Source organism: Oryzias latipes, chromosome 5, assembly GCF_002234675.1.
Source record: "Oryzias latipes chromosome 5, ASM223467v1".
Taxonomy (NCBI): domain Eukaryota; kingdom Metazoa; phylum Chordata; class Actinopteri; order Beloniformes; family Adrianichthyidae; genus Oryzias; species Oryzias latipes.
Window position 1 is genome coordinate 24,441,663 of NC_019863.2, and position 27,475 is coordinate 24,469,137.

Genomic DNA, 27,475 nt, shown 5'->3' on the forward strand with positions numbered 1-27,475 from the left:
ACATTGTTATTTAAGAGAAACTCCTCAAAAGTGCTTTCCAGACTTGAGAGGGGCCCATAGGTGCTCTGGGTTCCCCACCTCCTGGCTCAAGTAGACCCTAATGAAAGTAGAACAATGTTTGATTTTTTTGCAGATTTAAATTACAGGTGTAATTCGTAATATCAAAAGGAATGAGTTTTGCTCTTAGACCCTTTTTTGATATTAAAGGGCATGCAAAATAAACGTTTTTGACCTTTTAAGTTTATTACAATGTTCCTTCCACTTAAAAAAAAACAACCTAAAGCGGTATTTTGATCTGTTCACGCATTTCTGAGTATTTCTCTAAAAACCTGTGCTTTAAGCATCAGCCCTTACCAATCCACGAAAACGAGTGGGTTCTCCCATTGTGATGTAGATTTTTAAGGAACAGCCTCTTCCAGGAGGAGCTAGCTCTTCCAGCACCGCCCACAGGCTAACACACACACACACACTTTCTCCACGGATAATATGCACAATATGCACATCCATCTTTGCAAAAGTTTGGATCTTATTTGTTTTTTTGGTTGAGACACAGACACGCTACTTCCGGGTAGGAAAAGAGTTCAGGAAAAAAACTAAGATTTCATAAAAAATGTGTTCTTTGGTGTAGCAAAGGCAATATATTATCGGCCATGGTGCAGCGGTAGGGCGGTCGACCCATGATCATAAGATTGCAGGTTCGATTCCCGCCTTGCACGCCCATGAGTCGAAGTGTCCTTGGGCAAGACACTGAACCCCAGCTTGCCTCTGGTGGTAGGCGGGCGCCTGTGTTTGGCAGCGGAGCCGCCACCAGTGTGTGAATGTGTGAGTGAATGTGTGTGTGACTGGGTGAATGGGTCTGTGACTGTAAAGCGCTTTGTCCTTGTAGGAAGAAAGGCGCTATACAAGTATACGCCATTTACCATATTATCATATACATGGATACCGTTTTTTATAAAAGGCTTAAAAATAACAACATTGCTTTGCTCAAATGAAAGTTGGTAAAACATTAACAATAAAAAAAAGACAATGATGAGAAATTATAACAGAATATCAAACAACAGAGATCCAGGAAGTAAAAACTGAGGCTGGTGTTATATAAATGAACTCAAACCAGGTGTGAACATGGGCAGACCCATAAATGTTGTTTCTCTTTCGGCTTTTCCCATCAGGGGTCGCCACAGCGAATGAGTCGCACGGTAAACTTGGCAATGTTTTACGCCGGATGCCCTTCCTGACGCAAAATTCAGAAACCACTGGCTTGTAGAAATGGAGGTGTGATGGGTGGATGGATGGATGGATGGATAGATGGATGGACGGACGGACGGACGGACGGATGGATGGATGGACGGACGGATGGACGGATGGATGGACGGATGGACGGATGGATGGATGGACGGATGGATGGATGGATGGATGGATGGTAAACCTTTAGCCATTCTTTTTACTGATGCCAGTAAAAACCATAACAAACTTTGCTACTGCTATACACAGAAAATAAACTGCATCCACTGCTGCCTGGTATAAATGTTATTTGAGACTCAAAAAATTTGCCTTTTTTTCAAAGCCAAAAACAGATTTCTCTAGCATTTTAACAGGAAAATTCACTGAGTGGAAGCTGCTGACAACCCGTCACATGCTGTGCAACCACCATTGGCCTGGTTAGCTCATTCTAATAGGTGTTTCTTAATATTTAGATTTCAAATCTGAACATTTAACACTATTTTCACCCCGTACCACACCAAGATCTGTTATCGATGCAAAGAGAAGACCATACAAGTGTGCTCAGGACTGTAAACTGCCAGACAGAAGGAGGAAGAGAGGCAGTGGCTCCAGAGTGAACATCTGAGGGGGACTGTTTAGAGATTAAAAGGGTTTGTGTGTTTTAATCCACTGTTGTACTGTGGCACTCTGAACCTCCACTCACTAAAAAAGAGCAGAGATAATACAAGCATTCCTGCTGGCCCTCACAGGAGCTGCAGACACCATTCTCCTGCCATCTGGCTTTAACCAAACACTCAACAGCCCCTAGAACCTGATTTATTCTGACCCCACTCACCTCCATCTTCCTCTTCCCCTTCATCGCCACTAATGCCCTGCTCATACATGTTTTGTTTGGTGTTGTTGGGTTGTACATTTCACTTGTTGCTTGTCAAAATACGGGGGGTAATTAGCTCCTGGCTGTCTTTAGGCAGAAAGTGGAGGTTTGTGCAGCTGGGTGCAGGTGCCAGACAGTAGATTGTTGTTAAGGGATTGATGGAGAAGGAACAGGATGGTTGGAATGTAGCTGCAGGGAGTCCTGACAGGATGTGGGCAACCAGTGGAGCACAAAGAAAAACCTGAGCTCTGAGCTTTGGAAATCAAAGCCTCATTGGATAAAATCCTTAATACTGACTGTGTGCAGCGCTCTACAAAGCATCCAACTTGGTAATCTGGAGGAAGGTGGAGTCACAAGCTTGTCCTGAAGTGAGGGGCCCCTGAGCGGTAACCAAACATACGCAGGAGATTGTTCAAACCTGCTGGATTTGCTTGAATGAGGGTGTCTGGTTAAAGGAAGGAACAAAGCTTTCTTGTAGTTTTCAATGACAATTACAATTTAAAAATGAGAAAAGCTTCTTTAAACTTTGTGGGGCCTTAGTGTGCCCCACAGCGGTTGAAGAATCAAGACATTTGTTCCCTTTTAATTTCTCAGTAGCAACTCAGCATTTTCAGAGCCATTTTCACCACTAGCTGCCACACAATGATAAGTCCGGTCCTTTATTAGTCGATGTTTACCTTTCGGCATATCACTTTAATTCAATTCAATTCAATTCAATTCAATTCAATTCAATTCAATTTTATTTGTATAGCCAAAATTCACAACAACAGTCGTCTCAATGGGCTCTGTATTGTTAATTGAAAAAGTTAAACATAAAATCAAAAGGATCATGATAACATATAATTCAATAGGAAAATACTAAAACTTTAACTAAAAACACTAACTAAACTGGATATCCCTGCCCTTAGACCCCCCTTCGCGGTAAGGAAAAACTCCTACAAAAAAACGAAGAAACCTCAGGGGTGTCCACATGAAGGAGGGATCCTCCCCCAGGATGGACAGGCGATTTACCAGAACTCATAGAGAAGAACTAACTTATCTAACTCTACAACTACATATTTAAAGTCCAGCAGATGACCTTCATCCAGATGTAGTTGGGGGGACAGTCAGGGGCGCGAGTCGAGCCAGAGACAGGATCCACAGCCAGGTGTAGGAGCAGGAGCAGAGACGAGGTACTCGGTCAGGTACAGAGCAGAGACGAGCCAGAGGCAGAATCCACATCCAGGTGTAGAAGCAGTAGTAGAGGCGAGCCAGAGACGAGGTACTCGGTCAGGTACAGGAGCACGGATGAGCCAACTGGAACCTGGAAGCACTCCTACTCACCCGGAGGAGAGAGGGAAAAGTAGGACAGTACATGAATCGCACTGCACCAAACAGAGGGAACTAAATGATGAGTAATGATCAAGAATAGAGGAGAGAGGGAGAGTAAAAGTAGATGAGAAAAGAGGACAGAACCCCAGTGCACCATAGCTACCCCAGCTTCAACTTCTAGCAGCCTACTAAAAAAAAATTGTTATTGTTATTAAGTTTAATTTCAACACATTAACATTAAATTAAATAATCTCTGAATACTAGCTAGTCTGACAATAAGCCTGTCCAAAGAGGAATGTTTTCAGTCTAACTTTGAATGTAGAAACTGTGTTGGCCTCTCTTACATGAACTGGGAGCTTATTCCATAAAACAGGGGCTTAGTGGCTAAATGCTCTTCCTCCAACTGTACTTTTACTAATTCTAGGAACCACAAGCAGTCCTGCATTTTGGGAGTGAAGTGTTCTGTTTGGGTGGTAAGGTACTATGAGGTCCTTAATATAGGATGGGGCCATACCATGTAAGGCCTTATAGGTTAACAGGAGCATTTTGAACTTGATTCTGGAATAAACTAGGAGCCAGTGAAGTGAAACTAACACAAGAGTGATGTGATCTCTTCTGCTAGTTCCTGCTAACAATCTAGCTGCTGCATTCTGAACAAGCTGAAGACTTCTTAAGGAACTCTTAGGACACGCTGCTAACAAAGAGTTACAGTAATCCAGCCTCGACGTAACAAACGCATGGCTGAGTGTTTCAGCATCACTCTTGAAAAAGTGTATTTCTGATCTTAGCAACATTCCGCAGGTGAAAAAAGGCAGTTGTCACAATCTGATGTCACAACCTATCACAACAATGTATTTTATCAGAACTGGGCTCTGGGCCCCAGCCCAGCCGAGCGCCGCCCGGCTGGGCTGGGGCGGCGCTCTCTTTCCCTCTGCGCCTCCCTGCTCTCTGGCTCTGGGGGCCTCGCGGCGGTCCTGCTGGCCCTGGCCTGGGTGGCGGTCTTGGTCGCCCGGGGGGCGGTTGTTCCCTGCCTGTTCCCGTGTGGCGTTGGGGGGGCTCCGGCTGCCGCTGCTGCTGCGGCGGGGGTATGGGTGTGGGGGTGGCTGGGCGCTCCTCCTCCTTCTTTTCACATTCCACCATCCATTTTAGAAGAACATAAACACTCACCTGAGCACAGGTGTTAGCTCACCTTTGCACTAATAGTTTGCATGATTGAATGAAAGATTTCACACTAGTTGGTTTAAAGGCATAGGTATGCGTTCGTGAACACTATCTGTTTTGTGTGCATGTTGACATGTGGACATTTTTGCGGCTAGCAGGTGTGTTGATAATATTTGAGTGTGTGTGAACAGGCCCCGCCCTTTTTGTACTACATTTGAACCGTACCGTAACGATAAACAACCAGTAAACCTGCCTGCTCTATGCTGCTTCATGGTCTTACCCCCCCTTCCCCTCCTATTATCACCCTCCTACCCCCCCCTCTCTCTAACGTCCCTCTCTCTTCTTCCCCTCTTTCCTTTTCCGTCCGGTCCAACACCAAAGATTTTCAAACATGATTGAAATTAATAAAGTTTGGCCTCAATTACAAAAGGGGTTTATTCAGACATACCTTTGGTTTGTCTGAAGATGAATAACCCCTCTTGTTAAAATAAAATATGTCCAACACAAGAGGCCCTCAGCTCTCATCTGTTTGCCTAGCTGTTGGACAGGACAAGTTAAAAAAAAAAAAAAAAAAAAAAAAAAAAAAAGAACTGGGCTCTGGCACAGGGGGGCCAGACTTTCTAAATTGGGAGTATCCTTACTACTACAATAATTCACAGTTCAATTGTTGTCTGGATTCAAAGCTTCTTTTTCCATAGTTTTCATGTCCAGGTATTTGAAATTCATTGTGACCCGCCCAGAACATTTTCTACATCACAAATACAATCTTTTTCAAACTGCATTTTTTCATCCATTACTGATTCACAACAATTTGAGTAAAGAAATAAATTAAATTTAAGCTTCATTTTCTGAAAAAAAGGCCTTTATCATAATCAGAAAAATGCCACAAGAAAACAATAAAAAACCCAAAACACAATTTTATTGGAACGGATCTTTACAGGTGCATGTTTTTGGGATATAACATCTTACTCTTCTTTACCGTTAAACTTGTGCAAAAAAGTTTGATCATTTATCAAACTAAGTAAGGAATAATGCTAAATAAGGTGTCCTTTAATCGGAAATAAATGGATGACACGCAGGTGTGAACTTTTGAGACGGTTGCCTTTAATATTAAAAATTAAAGTTGATCGTAAAATGCTTTCTCACACATGTTAGCGCCTTCTTTACTGCAGTTTACATTTACAGGTCAAACATCTATGTCCATATCCTGGCCTCAGTGCATCTTCATCGGTTTGCATCTTCATTTTCTTTCTCTAATCCTTATTTGCCATCTGTCTCCCTGTTTGGACCTGGCTGTTAGCCAACCAGCTTTCACCATCATCAAGCTCACACAGACAACTTCATCTGATGGGACAAAAGACTTCAGTCCTCCTCCTCCTCCTCCTCTAAACCAGGAGCCCTGCTAACCAGCTGACAGTTTCAGGAGAAGGAAGTTGAAATGAGAGATGTCAAGAGGCCAAAGAGAGACATATCTGTTTTGTACTTTTTAACTATCAACGTCCCTGGAACAAGAAAATAACCCCAATAAATTTTAAAAAGAATCTTGTAAAAAGCTACGACGGAGTATTAGGGCCACCAAAAAAAATAAAAAAGTCACCAAAAAAAAAAAAAAAAAGTAAAATTATGAGTTTTTATCTCGTAAATTTACTAAATAAAAACTCGTAAATTTATGAGAAAAAACTCGTAATTTTACAAGATTTTAAGTCGTAAATTTATGAGAAAAAAACTCGTAAATTTACGATATTAAGTGGAAGTGAGCATGCAGAGCAGCAGGTGAACGCCGTGCAGCAACAGAGCAGACCGACTAAACTTTGTTGAACAGTGAACAGGTGATCTGAATGAGCTTGAACGTTCCAAATATCTGGAAGCTCATTTGTTTGATTTACAATTTATTAAAGTTTTATTTATTGATGGTTGGTTTGCAGGATCCCTGCAGCCATCGGTGTCCCTGCAGCTTTCCACTTCAATCCTTTCTTCCTCCACCAAAAACAAGATCTCTACGTTTGTGTGACGCTTCCGTTTGAGGAGGAGGATCACTTTTTTTGGCATTTTCAACGTTCTAATGCTAATATAATAGACTATTTTCATTCATCTTTGTTGTTTGATGATATAACGGGACGTTTACTTCCGCATTGGTGTTCGGATCTGATGACAGGTTCATGATGTAAGGTGACAGATGAACTTCAGGGTTTGTGAATGAAAAGGAGAATAAAAGCTGCAGCGATCCTTTGCACCCAAACGTGTCTCTGAGCTCCTTATTTTACATTTGAAACTCCTCTTTACTGACACTGAACCCCGGAAAACCGGCTCCACTGACAATAATCTGATTTTGAGTCGCCAAAGGTTCAGAATGTCTTCGTTTTAAACCTATAATAAACCTGGAAATAAAGCTTCACAAAAGGCTCCACATCTTTCATCTTCAAGCGATGCTCCGATGAACGGACAACTTCGGTGTTTTCTCCTTGTTAATCTATGACTTTTTTCTCGTAAATTTACGAGAAAAAAACTCGTAAATTTACGAGATAAAATGTCGTAATTTTACTTTTTTTTTTTTTTTTTTTTGGTGGCCCTAATACTCCGTCATAAAAAGCAGTTGTTCAAAAGTAGATTAAACATAAGTTGCTTCCCTTTCAGCTTTTCCCACCAGGGGTCGCCACAGCGAATGAGTCGCATGGTTAACTTGGCAATGTTTTAAGGCCTGTTCACACCGGGACGAATTTCGCCGGCGATTTTCGCCGACGTTTAACGCCTCGTGACTAAACAAAGGGCACCAATGAGAGTGTGCACACCGACGCGAAAAAACGCCAAGCGACAAAGCGTCAAAAAAAAAAAACGCCTCGGGTTCGTTTTTTTTTTTCGACGCGTCGCGTCGAAATCTATTCGACCAATGAGAATGGCGCTTTTGCACACGTGTCTGGAGCTTCTGAAGTTACAGTAAAACCCACCTTGGGGGCGCTCAAACACAAAACTGCCTTGCTGAGCACACATACCAGCGAAGAAGATAGACGCCAAGTAGCGTCTACACTGCCGCGAAGAAATAATGACGGACATTCTTAAATATCCCCTTACCAAGTACCAGTTGGAGCTACTGATGCTTGAAATATTCATGTTTTCTTTGTATTATTCTGACAAGAGCGTAAATACTTGCTATCTTCTTCTGAGTGAAAAGCGACTTTAAGAAGGGTAAAGTTGCGCAGCGCCACCTTGTGTACAGGAGTATTTCTGTTTACATTAAGCGCCATCTAATGTCAGGGAATGAAATTGCATGTTCGCTCGGCTCACCGTCAGCGAAAATCGCCTGGGTGTGAACACAAAAAACGTGGCGAAAAACGCTGGCGAATAACGCCTGGCGAATATTCGTCCCGGTGTGTACGGGCCTTTACGCCGGATGCCCTTCCTGACGCAACCCTCTCAAAGCAACTGGGCTTGGGACCGGCACAGAAGCAGAAAAGGGAACAGGGAGCAGCCCGGAGTTGAACCCTGGTTTCACGGACGGAAGGCGCCTCAAACCAGCACAAGCTAAACCGGCTCCAGATTAAACATAAGTGAATCTTTTTTAGGTTTATAAAGGTTTTCACAATAAAACCCATCTAAAACTGTAAATCCAGATAAAAGACTGCAATATATCCTGACAAAAATACTAATTTGACCTGTTTTTAAGTTTAAAATAAGCTTTATGCTTGATAAACTTTTACATTTTAAATGTATTTTCAAACTTATTTACTGTTTTCTCTGCAAATCTTTTCCAGTTGTTGTTGTGTTTAGACTCATAAAAGTGCGTTTACAAGTAATGCATATCTAATAAGGTCAACCTCCCCACAAACACACACTATTTTTTTGTTACTTTTACCCATAAGTCACTGCCTATAACTCACTGAACAATTCAAGTTTATCTGGAATTTGTGGACTATTGTCATTCAAATGAGACCATGTTTGGTTTGCAAGCTTGATGTTTGCACTTGTAAAGACGTCTTAGAGCGCATGTGTGCTGTTTTCTATGCTTTCTATACGGTTTTATATAATGGAATCAATGCCTTGGATTATAATAGTCTTTTGTAAGGGCGCCCATGCTCATTGCAGCCTTAAAACTGAGTTTTTAACAGGGATTTTGGAATGTCGGATGACATACCTTGACCTGCAGAGATGGTAAAAAAAAAAAAAAAGAAATCCTGAATTACTTTGAGTCATAATGGCCCCCTTCACAGATGGCCTTCTCAAAAGAAAGGTTTCATACTTCCTTTAAATACCTTTAAATGGCAAGATTGTGGTATAAAGTTTGTTCAGAAAGTAGTCATAACCTTGGGACATGAAGAGCATCTCCTTTGTGTCTCAAATCTCACTGAACCAATAATGTTTGAAGTCATTCATGGGGTGCTACATGGAGAAAACAAGCCTGAAGACCCCCCCCCCCCCCCCCCCCCCCCCCGCAGTTCTCAAAAACAATAACTAAAGCTACATCTTGACAGCTAACTTTTAATGAGTCTATTTTTACTGTAAAATAGAACATGGGGTCTTGCTTTTTCTGTAAAACCAGCCCCAAGTGGTCACTTGAGGAACTGCAGCATGCAGTGTTGCCTGGTTTGCCCAAAATTTAAGATCTCAATCTGCCACCAACATTCCCATCTCAGCAAGTCACGACCCTTCATTTTCATGTTTTCACATAGAGTCAGGAAGCATTTCAAAGCCAAGCTGTTGATCTGCATGTCTGTCTCCCTGCAAGTGAAGCTCTTCTCTGATGTTTTATGTCATCCTTGCCTTCATCTTCTTCTTTTCATGTTTACGAAAAACATAATGACAGACCAATTCAATTCCAGTAAGACGTTTGCACTGGTAAGATTCATAGCTATAGATTATGACTGTAGTGTGACAGCTTTGATGAGCCTATGTTTTTTCCTACCCTTATTGGGTTTCTAATATCACAGACATCTAAACAGACTATAATTATACAGACAAAAAACAAACATATTAAAACTGATTTGGATTGTAAATCTCTTTTATTGTTTTTACATTTAAGTGTGTTTAATTTGTCTCAGCACACGGTCTGCATCATAGACAAAAGAAGTTTTACATTTCAACACACTAACAGAACATTAGAAAAAGCATTTCTGTGTGTTTGAAATCCCAATTTTATGATAAACAATTTTTCAAATATATTTTTAGGTTTAAAAATGTGCCAAAGAACAAAATAAATACTTTTTTATGTGTAATTTGTTTTGAATAAAAAATACTTTGCAACTCCTATGTGGATTTTTTCCTGATTATTTTTAGAGAGGGAATGTTTCCCACCTTTTTTCTTGGTTGAAAAAATGGGATGAAAAAAAAACTTTTTAGTTTTTCAAATACTTTTTAATAAAAATGATTGTGACAACCAGATAACAAAGTTCATAGGTTAAAAATCCAAAATTAAATAAAATGTGTGGTATTCAGTCAATTAGTCTCTGATTTTTCCTCGACCTTCTTTCTGTTTTTCCAAGCTTTAGTATTTTCTGTGTTGATTTTTATCTAATATTCGGTTTTCTGTTTATGTGCCAGCCTTCAAACCATTGTTTACATGACAAAACACTAATAAACTGAGAATGTCTATGTGCACAAACACCAGGTAAACATAAGAGGTCCATAACTGTTTCTCTTCACATTATGTGACATCTATAGATCCTCTCAGCTGTGGTTCCACGCCCGGACCGGCACCACTGAGGTCCCAGTCCTATGGAAGAATAAGGAGCCAGTTCGCGCAGGAGCTGAAGTCATCGAGCAGGCATCCGTTCGAACAGCCCAAGAGACAAAGGACCCCTCTGTCCCTCTAACACAAGATTGGTTTTAGACAAGGGGCCTGAGATTGACAGATACAGTTTGCCTTGGTGTTGCCACACTTCTCATGACTGCAGAAAGACCGGTTTGATGATACCTGTGTGTGTCTGCAGGTAAACCCCTGAAAAAGTGGAGGCTGTGCTGTGGCCTAACATGGCCTCTCAATAAATGGACACTGAAATCTCCCAGAGTGCTGATCAAGGGTGTGCAGAGTGGAGAGGCAGGTTAATCTTGAAAACTGCAGCCAAAGCTTTGCGGAGCTGAGAAGCAGAGACGGAGGTCACTCTGGCCCTTAATGCTTACTGCTTTATTTTCCTCTCTCCTGAGTCACAGTTGTTAATCTGAGCTCCGTGCCCTGCTGTGCCCGACCCCAACCTGCCACCACATCGCCATGACAACAAGCTGTGCCTATGATTGTCGTATTTTATAACAAGAAATCCTGAGAGAGACGTGAAAGTGCATCTGACATGACTGTAGAGGACAACCGGAGACGGGTGTGCCAACCACGGCCTCCGTTGTCTACTGTACTCCCACACTGCGCCCCCACCCCACACCACCCTCCTTACCAGAAACAATGGTCAAATCTAAAGGCCTGAAACGCACAAGAAAAACAAAGTTGCTTGTGTGTGTGCCTGTCTCTCTTTTGCAAGAGAACAAGAGAGAGGCGACACAAAGGAAGCAGTGACTGCGACACGAGCTGCAGCCGAGCAGAGGGATGCTGCGGAGGAATTCTGGACTGTGGGAGGCTGGCTTTGGTTTATGCATGAGTTTTCTGCTTTTGAGCTCACACAGTCTCAAATAAACTGCAAAAACATACAATCTCACCAAGTATTTTTGTACAGGTTCTGGTTTCAATATTTTGTTACACTCGATAAAAGACAAACTCTTCAAAAAGATGTTATGACTTGTTTCAACCTTGTTTTTTATTTTAAAAACTCAGTCACAGCACTCGTCTCGCATAAGAATATTTCATGACAGTAAAAATCTTCCTGTTGGAATGTGCTTAACAAATTGGGCACATTTTCAGCAAATAACATTTGAAAAATGAACTATTATTGTTTGTTTTGCCTCCAGAAATTAGGCCCTAAAGATCACAGCTCATCCTTGCTGCTCTGAGAGTCTGATGCAGAGTTCTTCTTAGAGGAGGCTTTGCCTGTCTGTTTTGCGGCAGGTTTTGGTTTCTTTTTATTCTCCTGCTTTGCTTGAGTTTTCTGCTTTTCGTCCTTTTTAGTTGCAGTTTTAACTTTGGCTGCTGGTTTGGCCTTCGCCGGGCTTCCTGCTTTGGTCTGTGCTGTAGGAGCAGTTTTGGTCTTAGCTGATGTCTTGCCTGCTGTTTTGGCAGCTGGTTTTGCCGTGTCGTTCGGCAGGTCGGCTGGTGCGTCCAGCTTCTGTTTTGATGGTGCAGTGTTTTGTTTTTTCTCTGCTTGCTCCTGTTGGGCCTGTGGAGGGGCTTCTGTAACCTTCTGAGACTCTTCTATGACCTTTGAAGACTCTTCTATGACCTTTGGAGACTCTTTTGTAACCTTCTGAGACTCTTCTGTGACCTTCTGAGACTCTTCTGTGACCTTTGGAGACTCTTCTGTGACCTTTGGAGACGCTTCTGTGACCTTTGAAGACTCTTCTGTGACCTTTGAAGACTCTTCTGTAACCTTCGGAGACTCTCCTGTGACCTTTGAAGACTCTTCTATGACCTTTGGAGACTCTTTTGTAACCTTCTGAGACTCTTCTGTGACCTTCTGAGACTCTTCTGTGACCTTTGGAGACTCTTCTGTGACCTTTGGAGACGCTTCTGTGACCTTTGAAGACTCTTCTGTGACCTTTGAAGACTCTTCTGTAACCTTCGGAGACTCTCCTGTGACCTTTGAAGACTCTTCTGTGACCTTCGGAGACTCTCCTGTGACCTTTGAAGACTCTTCTGTGACCTTCGGAGACTCTTTTGTGACCTTTGGAGAATCTTCTGTGACCTTCGGAGACTCTTCTGTGACCTTTGGAGACTCTTCTGTGACCTTTGGAGACTCTTCTGTGACCTTCTGAGATTTTGCGTTGACCTCCTGTGGACTGAACTCTGCATTCACAGGAGTGGAAAACATCTTCAGCAATTCCTGAGCCTGAATTCTCTCCTTAAAAGAGACAAAAACTTGATTAGGAAGAAACTTGACCTTTGACATTTATATTCTCCACACGGCGGATAATCATGAAAAAAAAACTTGTTCTGTCAGCATTACCTTTTCCTCGTGAGAAGGATTCAGAGTAAACCACAGCGCGACTGCACACCTTTGACCTTTGGTGATGGCTCTGACACCATGAGGGTTTTCCTTCCCAGCTCCAAACCCGACGACACGGCCGCACTGTGGCCGCACCTCCGCCTGCGTGTGTGCAGTATAAATTAATATAAATGTACATTTTTAGCTTTACTAAAAACAAATATCCTGCTGATTTATGTTTAAAATTTGCAGCTTTCAAATATTCAGTGGTGTCAAATTTCCAAATCAGAAAATGAAGATAAAATCTCAGTCAATGTTTTTTATAAACATCGACTGGACATTTCTGCTGCTGCTTTGAACGTAAAGATCAACACAAATACCATTTTAGGTAGTTGTCTAATTGGGAAATTGTTTTTAATAAGATCGATGAGAACTAATGGAGGAAAAATGTATACAAAAAGACCCTAAAAGCCCCAAACTGACTGACCTCATTCTGTGTGTCTTTTTTCAAATAAACAAACCAAAAAACATTTCATATGTTTAAAAAAAAATCTTGCAAATGTTCGTCCAGTCCATTTCTAATTATAGACTACATCTGATAAAAGCTCTAAAAATCAAATTTAGAGAGAGAAAAAAAAAAGAGAGAAAGCTTTCCTTTTTTCACATGTTTTAATTCTAATTTTCAATTGCAGCTCTCTGTTTATCAGGTTTGCAAGTAATTTAGCTCATATAATTATTTAGATGGCAATCAGTGCTCTGCTTCTAGTTTCAGGTGTGCAAGTCTAGAAAAGAGTCACAATGGTTTAGCAGACTTCCATCTTTCCTAATCAATGAACTAAAGAAGAAATCACACAGAGATTTGGCCTACATTTACAACTTCTATATCTATTTTGCCTAAAAGAAAATAAAGAAATAGTATGCTGTATTTTTACATGGCTACATATTTGTTCTGTATTTTTACCGTGACAGTTTTGGCGTCCAGCTCAGTGAAAATAAACTCCCCCCCCTCGAAGTCATCATTCAGATACAGGATGGCACTACAGGAGACACGATCATGTCAGGTGTGTGATCATACAAAAATAGATGAGTGTGCATGTGAGTGTGCGGCCCCACCTGTAGTCTCTGTGTGTGTATGCAGGAGGTTCTTTTACACACTCATTGACGTCAGAGACCAGCACACAGTTGTCCACGTGAACAGGATGGCTCAAGTCCGTCCGACCTTCCTGCTTCTCTACAAAGGAAGAGGTTAAAGCATTTTTACATCTGCAAATCACCTCCACCTGATCATCCGCCTGTCAGAGCAGGGCTTATGAGGGATTTGAAACTCTCATTTCCATTATATCAAGCCACTTTAGTTTTATTAGGATGCTTAGCTTTCTATGCACAATAACTTCACAACAACACAACAAACAGAGAGCAGCTATGCTTTTCTCTGTGACGATAAAAACTAGTTCTCTATATTTTACAGTCAAAAGTTTTATCTAAAATAAATTAGAATTTCATGTTTTTTTTATTTCTTCATCTTTCGGAGTCTGCTTTGGAGGGTTTGCAAAACAAAAAACTGTTTATGCAATTTATGGTTCTTACTTTTAAATCTTTGCTGCCGCCTTGTGGTCAAAAGGGTTAAAACAGTCTGCATATTTTTAAGATTAAATACGCATGTACAGTTTGATTAATACTTATTAGAAATTAATTGAAAAACAAAAAATATGTTCTTGGCTATTATCAAAGCAAACCAAACAATATCTTATTATTATTTCCTCACATATAATGCCAAAATATTATTGGGATTTATTTGATTCGTTAAATACTTCAAGCTGCCATAAGATTGTTGTAACACGTTTAAGGTAACCATTTATCGCAATTTCTGCCAACTTTTGCGATATGCGTATTGCACAGCTTGATATCTCCATAACGATAAATCTACGACTTACTGTGCAGGCCTAAGCCCAGGGTTCAAACACACATGCTACAACCACAGATCAACACATAGCCACTGAGCAACTTCACAGGAACCATTTGGATCAAGTGCCTTGCTCAATGGCCCCACGGTAGGGTAACAAAAGTGGAGCAATTATTGCTGGGTATCCACTCCACCTAAGAATCTAGCCACAGGGGTTGCAAGCCAGTTGCCTCTGTGCCGGTCCCAAGCCCGGATAAATAGAGAGGGTTGCGTCAGGAAGGGCATCCGGCGTAAAAATTGCCAAAATAACCATGCGAATCATCCACAACACTTTAGACATACCGGATCGGTCGAGGCCCGGGTTAACAACGACCGCCACCGATGCTGTTAACCTACAGGGTGTCGGTGGAAATTTGACTACTGTTGGTCGAAGAAAGAGAGGAGGCAGAAGGGTCCGTGGCCAGAGAGAGAAGGGAAAAGGCAGGAACATAGGTTTGAGAATAGGGACTCTTAACGTTGGCACAATGACAGGGAAAGGCAGAGAGCTGGCAGACATGATGGAGAGAAGGAAGGTAGATGTACTGTGTGTGCAGGAGACAAGGTGGAAGGGCAGCAAGGCACGTAGTATTGGAGGAGGATACAAACTGTTCTATCATGGTGTTGATAGGAAGAGAAACGGGGTAGGTGTGATTCTGAAGGGGGAGTTTGTAAACAGTGTTCTAGAGGTGAAAAGAGTCTCGGACAGGATGATGAGCCTAAAGTTAGAAATCGAAGGGGTGATGGTGAATGTAGTCAGTGGGTATGCGCCACAGGTTGGCTGTGAGTTAGAAGTGAAGGAGAGATTCTGGAGTGAGTTGGATGAGGTCATAGAGAGTTTTCCCAGAGGAGAGAGAGTTGTTATTGGAGCAGACTTTAATGGGCATGTTGGTGAGGGCAACAGAGGTGATGAGGAGGTGATGGGCAGGTTTGGTGTGAAGGAAAGGAATCTGGAAGGACAGATGGTGTTGGACTTTGCGAAGAGGATGGAAATGGCTGTAGTCAACACTTACTTCCAGAAGAGAGAGGAACATAGAGTGACATACAGAAGTGGAGGTAGGAGTACTCAGGTGGACTACATCCTATGTAGACGAGGTCATTTAAGAGAGGTTAATGACTGCAAAGTGGTGGTAGGAGAGAGTGTAGCCAGACAGCACCGCATGGTGGTGTGCAAGATGACTCTGGAGGTCAGGAAGAAGAAGAGAGGGAAAACAGAAAAGAAGACCAAGTGGTGGAAGCTACAGAATGAAGAAACTTGTGAGGAATTTAGGCAGAAGTTGAGACAGTTCCTGGGTGGTCAGGATGAGCTTCCAGATGACTGGGAAACTACAGCAGAGATTATCAGGGAAACAGGTAGGAAGGTGCTAGGTGTGTCATCTGGAAAGAGGAAAGACGGTAAAGACACTTAGTGGTGGAATGAGGAAGTACAGGACTGCGTCCAGAGGAAGAGGTTGGCTAAAAGGAAGTGGGATGTAGAAAGGACTGAGGAAGGTAGACAGGAGTACAAGGAAGCGCACCGTAGAGTGAAGAGAGAGGTGGCAAAGGCCAAACAGAAAGCTTACGATGAGCTATATGACAGGTTAGACACAAAGGAAGGAGAGAAGGACTTGTACAGACTAGCCAGACAGAGAGACAGAGATGGGAAGGACGTGCAACAGATAAGGGTGATTAAGGACAGAGATGGAAAGGTGCTAACAACCCAGGAGAGTGTACAGAAAAGATGGAAGGAGTATTTTGAGGAGCTGATGAACGTGGAAAATGACAGGGAAAGAAGGGAGGAAGATGTGGTTGTTGTGGAGCAGGAAGTAGCAGAGATTGGAAAGGATGAGGTTAGGAAGGCTCTGAAAAGGATGAAGAGCGGAAAGGCCGTTGGTCCTGATGACGTACCTGTGGAGGTATGGAAGTGCTTAGGAGAGACAGCAGTGGAATTTCTAACGAGGTTGTTCAATAGGATTCTAGAGAGTGAGAAGATGCCTGAGGAATGGAGGAGAAGCGTTCTGGTTCCGATCTTTAAGAACAAGGGTGACATGCAGAACTGCAGCAACTATAGAGGAATAAAGTTGATGAGCCACACAATGAAGCTGTGGGAAAGAGTAGTGGAAGCCAGGCTTAGGAAGAAGGTGGAGATCTGTGAGCAGCAGTATGGTTTCATGCCCCGTAAGAGCACCACTGATGCCATTTTTGCTTTGAGAATGTTGATGGAAAAGTACAGAGATGGTCAGAAGGAGCTGCATTGTGTGTTCGTAGATTTAGAGAAGGCGTATGACAGGGTGCCGAGGGAGGAGCTGTGGTACTGTATGAGGTCGTCTGGAGTGGCAGAAAAGTATGTCAGAGTAGTTCAGGACATGTATGAGAGAAGTATGACGGTGGTGAGATGTGCTGTAGGTCAGACAGAGGAGTTCAAGGTGGAGGTGGGACTACACCAAGGATCAGCTTTGAGTCCCTTTTTGTTTGCTATGCTGATGGACAGGCTGACAGACGAGGTAAGACAGGAATCTCCCTGAACAATGATGTTTGCAGATGACATTGTAATTTGCAGTGAGAGTAGAGAGCAGGTGGAGGAACAGCTAGAGAGGTGGAGGTTTGCTCTGGAAAGAAGAGGCACGAAGGTCAGTCGTAGTAAGACAGAATACATGTGTCTGAACGAGAGGGATCAAGGTAGAAGCGTTAGGTTACAGGGGGCTGAGGTGAAGAAGGTGCAGGAGTTTAAGTACTTGGGGTCAACAGTTCAGTGTGATGGGGAGTGTGGAAAAGAGGTGAAGAGGCGAGTGCAGGCAGGTTGGAGCGGGTGGAGGAAAGTGTCAGGAGTGTTGTGTGACAGAAGAGTGCCAGCAAGACTCAAAGGAAAGGTGTACAAGACAGTGGTGAGACCAGCTCTGCTCTATGGGTTAGAGACGGTAGCAGTGAGACAGAGACAAGAGGCTGAGATGGAGGTAGCAGAGATGAAGATGTTGAGGTTCTCCTTAGGAGTGACCAGGTTAGACAGGATAAGGAACGAGTACATCAGAGGGACGGCTCATGTTGCCTGTGTTAGCGACAAAGTCAGAGAAGCCAGACTGAGATGGTTTGGACATGTTCAGAGGAGGGATAGTGGATATATTGGTAGAAGGATGTTGGAGATGGAGCTGCCTGGCAGGAGGGCAAGAGGACGGCCAAAGAGGAGATACAAGGATGTCTTAACAGAGGACATGAAGTTGGCTAATGTTAGGGTAGAAGATGTTCATGATAGAGTGAGGTGGAAAACGATGATTCGCTGTGGCGTCCCCTGATGGGAAAAGCTGAAAGAGAAAGATCCACTCCACCTAAGTCTAATCCTATCAGTACAGAGACTTGAACCAGTGAACATCCAGGTCCACGTTGCTAAACACTAGGCTTCCGTGTTTATGATACATTCTTTTTAAAGAACAAAATTTGAAATGGAGTTCCACAAGTTTCTGGGCTTCAGCCACTTTAATTCTTTTTTGCAGGAGCTTCTCCAGAAACCCAAATTTAACCGAACCCATGCTAAAGAGTTGGTGAAGCTGCCAGCCATTCTGGCAGACGTAACAGCTTCATTAAACAGGCATGCAGATTGTTGTCCTTTGACCTAAGCAATGGAAAAAAAACAGTCTCACCCATTCATGAAAAAAAGAAAAACTCCAATATTTTATAGGCTTTATGTCCAAATTATGCAAGAAAAACTCAACAATCAGCTTCGAAAGGCAGTGATGCCTTCCTCTTCAGAAGAACATTTGCTTTTAAGTCGTTCTTCTGGCAGGAGCCTCATGGTGAAGCTCAGTGTAATCTTTATTCTAACGATCTAAATATACAGGTGCTGGAAAAAAAATGATGACAAAGTCAAATTTTAGAAAGGTGGGTCAAAAATTTGAAGAAACTGCAGCAAAGATGCAACTGAATTTCTAAACCCAGAATTAGACAGCTGAGACTTTAACCAGTGCTCAGCTGTTGTAAACTCTTACTTTTTTCCTAAAATATTAGAAAACAATTGGGGCATTTATAGAACATTTAAAAAAGATAAATAAATAAATCAAAGCAGCCAGAAACCTTTTTGTAAATATTGATATTTCAAAGATAATTGGACAAACCCCTTCATTTTTTTCTTTCCTCTGGGATATTAAACGTTTAAATTACAATGAAGAACAAGATGGAAATTATCCATCCCTTCTCTAGATCCACTATATTCCTTTCGAGGTCACCGAGTTGCCGGAGCCTATCCCATCTACTGTTGGGCGAAGGCGGGGTAATGGAAATAATAAGAAATTGAAATTATCAAGTTATTTCTACTGAGCATCAGACTTTAAAAAGGTTTTTGTCTGAGAAAAAACCTGAGCTCACTTCAAAGTTCTGCTTCACCACCACCTCCTGCAGCAGAGGATGCCTGAAAACGTAGCCTGACTCACCTTCAATGGCCGATCGACACACCAAGTGAGAGTAAGAGAAGTAGAGCGGCGTTTCCAGGCGGAAGTACGACTCCAACACCTTCCTGACTTTCTCGCTGCTGTCAAAGAAGAGGCGGCTGCTCTTCAGAGGAACCTTTCCTTCCTGTCCAAACTGTGAAAACAAAGTTCATCACAAAAAATAAAACCAAAAGAAGAATCCAAGTCTTTTATGTGATTGATTCCTTCAAGAAGCAGGACTTTTTTCTGAGCTTTAGCAACAGAAACATTTTGCTTGATTTGCTCAAATGTTTTGACAGACAAAAAAGCTGCAGAATTTCCGTTCACTGGTGGATCAATCATGGTTTGGTCCTGCCTCAGAGGAAACGGTGCAAAAAAATGAAGTGCATCTCCATGATTTTGTGGTCTTTCTTCTTTATATTCTCTTTGTTGCTTTTGTCTCAGGGCACGGGGGGAGGCAGTTAGCGCCCTCGCCTCACAGAGAGGATGCCCTAGTTCGAATCCCAGCTGGGACTTCTCTGTGTGGAGTTTGTGTGTTCTTCCTGTGGAATTAATAGGTTTATTTGGTGTTTAAATTGTCCCTCGGTGTGAACGTGCGTGTTGTGTTGCCCATACGGGCAACCCGACAGTAGCTGGGGTTTGCCGCTGCTCTGAATTTTCTCTGTGGGATCTGTAGTTCTCTAGAGTTCCAAAGCTTTAAAAATGTCTTAGTGGGTCTGACTGGTACAGTTCAAAGTTTCTTGAGTTAAATTTGTATTTAATAACGTTATCTTTGTGTAATAAACAGGTGATTCTGATTTTCTAAATCCTTTTACAACAGAAAATGTTTAAAAAGTAAAAATGAAGAGAAGGGTTTGGTGTTATTTTTACAGTCCCAGTAAGTTGGTCTTTTAGGGGTTAGGGAGCAGTGAGGGTATTCAGACATAGCCTTTAGGTACAATCTAGTGCCATGGATTTTAATTTTATTACAATCCTAAAATTCTTTTATTCAAAACTTATTGCACACCTTTGTATACTGCCCACCTGTGGACAAATTATAGGGCATCCAGCATGAGGAAGCTACAAGTAGCCTAGAATGATGCCCTAAGGATTTTATTAAGCAGTTTGTTTGTTGGTGCCAATCAAGACATTTTATCTATTAACTATTATTGTCTTAATGCTTCAAATAATGAAATCATTTTAACTCTCACCAATGTAAAGCACAGCACTTTTAGATTCCAATCCCCTATTTGGAGGTTTTGGTACGGTCGTCTTTGTTAAATTTTTACGTTTCTTTTTAAGTCAGCAGTTTTCGTCTTTTTATTAAGTTCATGATGCCTGGTTATTTTACTGTTCTTATACTTTCATGTCATTTTTTTATATTCATATGTCATTGATTTTTATACTTTTATGACATTGTTTTTTTTATATATACGGTACTTTTTATGTCATTGTTCTTATATTTGTTTGAGTGTCCTATTTTTTATCCTTAAGTCTTTTATATGTTTTAGTGTATTTTGTGGCAAGTGGACCTTGAGTCTGTAATAAAGCTTATTATAATACACTTCAAACACATATTCAATACTTTCTTTTTTTAATGCCAAATAAGACCTCACCAATTTGCTAAAGTAAAAACCTAATAAATGTGAACATTTTACAAAGACTATTTATTAATCCACTGTGTTCTAATGATGAAAACTAAAAGAAATGTAGATACATTTTGTTCAAATGACAAATCGTTCAAACGCAATGCACTGCGGTCTGTATTCGGCGATCTAGTGAGCATCGGTGCACACTAGTTTTTCACAGAGACTTCTGGGAAATTTCTTTTTTTGGAAATGTAGATTCGGCGATCGCACTATATAGTGCACTAAATAATACAGGAATTCAGACATAACAATGAACCTATTAATTAAGCATCACCAATTAACCCTTAAGCATATTTTCGAACTGTGAGAGAAAACCGGAGTGTCCAAACAAAACGCACGCAAGCACGAGCAGAACATGCAACCTCCGCACTCAAGGGTCCTAGCTTGGAGTCAGACCAGGGTCTTCTCCCTATGACCCAAGAGTGCTAGCTGTTACACCGCCGTGCAGCCCTGGATGTTTTATACTTTGATTAATTTAGTCATTTATGGCACATTCAAAGGCTGTTTTTAGGATATTGGTCAGTTCACATGTTGGTGCAGAAAGAGGAAGTGATGACAGACCTTAACAGCCTTCAGGACAGTAACTCCCTGGAACGTCTCACTGGGCGTGTGTGGCGAAGGGCGCCCCCTATAGCCGTCGCCTTTCAGAGCAGCTGCCTGAGGAAATGAGCGAGACGTGATGGACTGACAGAAGCTCAGCAGAAAAACAGAGTGGGGGGACTCACGTTAGAGAGGCGCTGCAGCTCTCTGCATTCATCATCACTGATCACTTTGTCCAGCAGCACCCGCTGAGAGCCGTTCAGCTGCTTCGACGTCATGGTCACCTTGATGTCGTCATACAACACAGCGCCCCCTGTCCAATGCAGGTCACAATAAGTGTTCAAGCATCACGACGTCTCGTTCTGCGACAGAAACACGCACCTTCCTGCGGGACAATGATCTTGGCCATTTCTGTAGAGTCCTTCTTCTTCTCTTCCACCAAAACCTCAATCTCCTTCATCAGGTTTCCTATTTCCTCAGTGATGCGTGCTGCAGTTTCCCTCTCCGCCCTCAAACAAACACATCAACCAGATGTCTAAACTTTTGCCCGTCACTCCTGAAACCTACAGATTTTCCATCTCAGGTCTTACTTCTGTTTGTCTCTTAACTTCTTTGGCATGACGTCCTCAGGTGTCCATGTGTCCTGACAACAGGAATAGCCAAAAACTTAGCTTGCAGACAGTATTTTGTTGCAGGATAAAAAGTACGCGGCTCACCGGATCTACAAAGGTGATCCCAAAGGCTTCGTAGCCAAAGTAGAGCAGCTCCTTCTCAAGTAAGGAGTGCTGGATGTGCTGTTTGACCACCTGGAGGTTTTGATTTAGAGACACACAAAAACATTAGCGTAACATGAACCAACATTGAACAATTTCATGGTAGTTTTTGTTGACTTTGCCGAAACCACAATTATCAGAAATTGTTTTTTCCGGAGAAGCTTCTAAGCCTGGGTAATCCCATGACGCCTGCTAGAAAAAACAATGTCATCCTGTTTTTGCTTTCAATTAGATGTTAAATTAAGGTGAATTTGGAACAAGAGTCAAGGGGTTAACCCATAGAATGATGCATTATGGTCCTGCATGTGATCCCCATATTTGTAGAAATAAATCTAAGTGGATCCTAAACTTCATCAATAACATTCCCCTTGAAAATTACAAGTAGAATTTCCGTAATTGTCTCCATGATTAAACATGGTTGGTATCATGCAAAACAGAAAACTTAGCAAAAAAGTTTCCTCAGGATGGTAAACTGTTAAATGAAACCAATTTGTATTAAAAAAAAAAAGATTGCCTTTTGTGTTGCTGAAATGTGTCTTCAGATCAGATTTAAACTGAATACAACTTACTATCTAACAGTACAGCTATTAATACCTGACGGGCTGTTATGGTTTTTGCCTTGTCTTCGCCCAGCACAGCAGAATAATAATTCAGGTTCTGGTTCATCACTTCATCGTCTGGGTGGAAGAGCAGGTAAGTCTTAGCGCACTCTATAGCCTTCTCATACTTTTCACCTGAAGGAAAAGAGGAGAAAAATGTGTTAAAATGGTTTATCATTGCTGTATTAATAGATCCACTCCCGTGAAAATTGTGTTTTTAATAATGTTCTTGTGGTATTTTTCTGATGATGTATATATATATATATATTTAGAGCTATATATACTATATAAAGAAAAAAAGCCTAAAATTGTGTTTCTGGGTATCTCTTGATTCATATTATTGTGAATTAGGAGCAGATAAATAAAAGTTGTTGGTATAAGCCTGTAGCATTGACGTTGGTGCTACAATCCGCTCCAATATTGTTGGCCGTTTTGTTGCACTGGAAATGTTAGATTGGGGTTGTGAAGGGCTGTAAGCTGGTGGTAGAGTGTGTAAACAAATGAATGATGGGAAGTGGGAGAGTGCTTACACTGTGTTAACAGTTGCGCCCATAACTCTGATGCAAATTTCTAATAAACTCCTGTCACTCCGCAGAAACTAAGTCCTAGAAAATGACAGGGTTTTTTTTGTGGCTAAAACAGCATATTTATAATTAAAAGACATCTGAAAACATTTTTAAAGTAGATCAAAAGATGATCGTAGTGGGACTTTAAAGTCGGATGTATTGAAATTCAAACAATTTCAAGCCAACATGCTGCGAGTAGAGGCATTTTTAAATCTCATCTTCTGATTCCAACAAGCTCACTTCTGATTGGCGAGAGTGGTTGCCATAGAAATGTTGACTCAGACTGACTTGGAACAATCCCTGTTTACTGATGACGTCTGGTTCCACTTCCAACGAAGTCCGTTTTACGAAGAAGAAGAAAAGGTGTGAATTCAGGAGTTTATCTCAAAATGTATTCTTTTTCCAATGGCTTTGATTGTGACCTCGGCAGGTTTGCAAGACTGTATGTTTTCCTCATACTGTGTATTTAAGTTTGTTTGTTTTTTGGACACATCTTCCAAGTTTTGTCTGTCTTTGTTTTATCATTTCTTTTCTTTTCTGTTGCTCCATAATTTGTGTTGTTGGTAATAGGGTGAGACTTACTGTTGTAGTAGGAAAATTGCAGGTAGTTGAAGTGTGAAGGTAGAAAGTCTTCAAAGGGTTTGTCTCTGCCAGGAGCCGAGGCCAGTTCCACAGTGCAGTGCTGCTTACAGTTCAGGGCCTGTATGTAGTGGTCTGATACAAAAATCCCAACAAAACTTCTTATACATCTGAAATTTTCAAGAGATCTTGTTTTTTGGCAGGATAGTTCTCACCTGTCATGGTCTGGAACAGGTCTGCACTGTACTCCATGTAGTTGTATCCATCATAGCGGTAAGCTCCCTCACACAGAACTCTGCACTCCTTATCAGCTGTGAAGTATTCATCTAGAGCTGCTTCGAAATGCGCAGCCGCCAGGCCAAAAGAGTCGTCGCTGTAGTACTTTTTCCCCAGGAGAAACTCAGCCTGGGCAAGCAGAGAGGATCAGTGGAAGGTCTCTCCTTTCCGACCACATAATCAGAAGAGGAGATCTCACCATGTGGGGGCTCGCCTCCAAATCTCTGAAGTCCTCCTCCTGAACCCCCGCCATCATCCTGTAGTAGTCGAGGTTCTGTTTCATTTCCACATGGTCTGGGTTGGCCAGAAAGAATGTGTTGGCAGCCGCCACTGCCTTGTCCAGTTTATTGATCTGAAAGAAATCCCAGATGCGTAACCAATAGACCTGGAGAAGGACATCCATCTACATCTGAAACAGCAGTCATGTTGGTAGGCAGGTCGGCGACAAGAACAAGCAAGAATTTTATCCACAACAGTCAATAACACTACTGCTCAGCTGGCAGAAGAATGAATGGAGAGGAGGACTGCTGTTGTATGATGGACCTAAACTTCGAGTTATTTTCCTTATCATTGTCTCCAGGCAAGCTCCAGAACCAATTGGCTCGTCCCCCTGATAGTCCAGTTTGATCAATACATTGGTTTTTATTGGTGCAGCTGCAGCATCTCCAACACTAACCATTATCATATCAGATTTGAATTCAATTTGTTCAAGAAAGAGTTTTAAAAGATTCCATTCTCCTCAAAAAGTCGATTTTTGTCCTGTGCCCCTAGTCCACATTGTCTGACTCATCCGATTTCCAATATTAATAAATAATGGCTGATGTTATTTGCACATAATTACGAGCAACCAAGCACGAAAACTGAAAATTCACATTGCTGCATTGGCCACACAATTTTCAAGTGCGTCCAAAGCTAAATAACCTTGTTGGTTCCACTTATTCACCTAACCCTAATCCTTCCTCCGGGTCAGTGCTTCCAATAAAACAGTTCTGCACTGGCCAAACATTTTTAGAAAATTATGTTCAAATAGTCACTTTCATAAATAATAAAAGTTATAATTCATGAAACAAATGCATAAAATGAGTTGCTTCAGCAACAAAAAGCACTCTTTTAAAATTATTACAGCTATGAGTCTAAAACCCGGTGGCCATGAAAATGTAGTTTACAAAATTAATATTTAATGGATTCAATGTGCCATCTACTGTATGTGAAGGTGAAAAAATATCTAAGATTAAGAATGATTATAATGGCATCATTTACTTGCATTTTTATAAAGATATGTGTGTTTGGGCTATAACGATTCATTTTAACAACGATTTGATTCAAATCATAATTTGCGGTTGATGATCTGATTCATAGCCAATTTTGGCTCATTTTGAACGATCCGATTCACTGACCTAAAATGGATCATCTTTAGCCAAAACCTCAACCAGTGTGACTCAGAGATAAATACCTGGTACTGAACAGTGCAGCTCAAGTTTTTCCTTGTCCTTGTATTTCCCAATATTGATAGAATCCATTTCAACAACTTTATAAAAGTATAGGTCGATTTGATTAACAACTTGCCTCAGACAGATCGATCTGGTTGGATCGTAGGAATACAAATCGATTCGTCCATCATCCATTGATTAATCGTTACACCCCTACTAATTATCTTAATCTTCACATTGATTTATCAGACTTATTTTGTTTGATTTATTTTACCTTTTTTTATCGCTTTAAAAAATTATATTTCCAATTTTGACCACAAGTACTATTCTCATACATGTCCTTATCAGAGATGTTTTCTGGACAGCTTCAGACGTTTTCAAATGACTGTAAATTGCACAAAAGTCTCAAAGGCAGCCTTTAAACGTGTTCACTCTGAACTTTAGTAACTGCTTTTAGAAAATAAAAGTTTGAGTTTGATCGTTTTCCACCACAGAATGTGCGTCCTCACGTCAGTGTGCAGAGGCTGACTCCACCTTAAGACGTGGCACGGTGGACTCGGTTTGGTGGGGGGTTCTGCAGAGCCTGCAGCATGACTGCCTGCAGAGGACCTGGAAAGGTTCTCCTGCTGTTGTTGCATGACTTTTTGGATGTTCGGCTGCATGATCATGTCGGCTGTAGATGGAGCAACATCACGTACGTCGCCTGCCCGGCTCTACCTTGAAATAGGCCACTTGGAGGTAGTTGTAAGGGGTCCTCTTCTTGAACTCCAGCTCCACTTCCTGGCTGACGAGGTGCAAAGTTGGCGAACCGAGCTTCTCGGTTTCGCAGGAGTTCACGCAGTCAGCCCGTTTGAGGATTTTCTGGAAAAAGCCCAGATCCTCCACGGACCCAGCTCCTGGAACGGGGACTCCCAACCCGGCTAGCGGCTCCCCGTAGGCGGTCTGGTTGGCGCAGCTCAGCCGGCAGTCAGCCTTCACTCTCTGGACCGTGGCTTTGTTCTTGAGCGCCTTCTCCATGTTCAGGATGACCGACAGCCAGTCCGCCTTATAGTAGGCTTCCACGGCCGCGTCGAAGAGGAAGTCATAGGGCTCCAGCGGGGTTCCGGAGCTGAAGTCCGACCTGCAGAGCGGCGCGGCGAGGCAGAGGAGGAAGAGCGCGGAGCGGAGCTCCATGGTGGGAAACGTCCGGGCCGAGCGGCTGGAACCGAGAGGGGAGCTGGTGGGGAGGTGTCAGCGCTCAGGCCGGGGCTTGCTGCAGGAGGTGGGGTTGGACACTCAGTGCACACCCCCAAATCATCAAGTTACATTTTGAAACGTCCATTTACCCACATTTACATAACTAAACGTTTGTGTTTACATGACGCCCTGTCCCATCATCATGTTTAATGAAAAGTGCTTTTTTCCCCTTTTAATATTTCTTTTTTACTATTTAATTTCTTTAAAAAAAACTCCGATCACTAGAAATTTTTATCCATACTCAAAAATAACTTGTATACAAAAATGTTATTTGCATGTTTTTGGTAAAAATAAATTTTCTTATGGGCGTGAAACTTTACTTTTCTAAATGCAAATAAATGTTACCACTTGTTATACTAGCAACAAATGTGACATATGTTAGTAAATGTAAGAATTTATTTTGACTTTTTAGTAATGGCAATAGTGTTACATGTCGTCCTTAAGCCTCTTTTTTTAATTAAAGTTTAAAGCTAAGGTAAAATATGAGGATAAGAGACTTTGTTGATCTTAAAGTGGGAAAATCATGTAAAACTAAATGAGTTAAGGTGATTCTAATGGAAAGGCTTGTCAGTCTAAGTAAGATAATATGACGTGTTATTTTTCTTTAAGGTATGACTTATGTTATCATTTTAGGTACCATTTTTCAGTGTTTTTACATGTAGGCTTACCTGTTTTTGTTAAAAAAAAAAATTAAAATAGCTTTTTTATTGATTCAAAATGATTCATTTATTTATTTAAACTTTTTTTAACCGCAAAAACTTCCTGGTGCCCCATTACCCAAACCTGTACTGGAGCAATAACATGCTGTCAATCAACCCCAAGCGTAGATCATTTACTGAATTATAGTACACATTTTAGGATTGTAATCCTAAAATTTCAGATATTTTACACAGGTTTAAAGCTTTAAGAAATGTGACAAACGAACAATCTTCT

At 41.6% G+C, this 27,475-nt stretch overlaps 1 protein-coding gene across 1 annotated transcript; it reads right to left on the reverse strand.

The window, feature by feature from the left end:
* Positions 1-11,273: 11,273 nt before the first annotated feature.
* p3h1 (prolyl 3-hydroxylase 1) lies at positions 11,274-26,528 on the reverse strand. The gene is made up of 15 exons (XM_004069200.3): positions 26,024-26,528; positions 24,076-24,228; positions 23,816-24,005; positions 23,604-23,735; positions 22,451-22,590; positions 21,800-21,889; positions 21,674-21,726; positions 21,465-21,592; positions 21,269-21,396; positions 21,105-21,200; positions 18,919-19,069; positions 13,693-13,810; positions 13,541-13,616; positions 12,601-12,741; positions 11,274-12,495 (listed from the first exon to the last, which is right to left on the reverse strand). The coding sequence occupies exons 1-15, from the start codon at positions 26,477-26,479 to the stop codon at positions 11,467-11,469; spliced, it is 3,081 nt and encodes a 1,026-aa protein (XP_004069248.1). The 5' UTR covers positions 26,480-26,528; the 3' UTR covers positions 11,274-11,466.
* Between the last annotated feature and the right edge of the window lie 947 nt (positions 26,529-27,475).

Coding starts and splice junctions, on each gene's coding strand:
- p3h1 (XM_004069200.3), bottom strand. CDS start 26,479: ATGGAGCTCCGCTCCGCGCTCTTCCTCCTCTGCCTCGCCGCGCCGCTC. Junction 24,006..24,075: donor TGGAGGCGAGCCCCCACATG/GTGAGATCTCCT, acceptor CTGCTTGCCCAG/GCTGAGTTTCTCCTGGGGAA. Junction 21,727..21,799: donor GGATCACCTTTGTAGATCCG/GTGAGCCGCGTA, acceptor TCCTGTTGTCAG/GACACATGGACACCTGAGGA.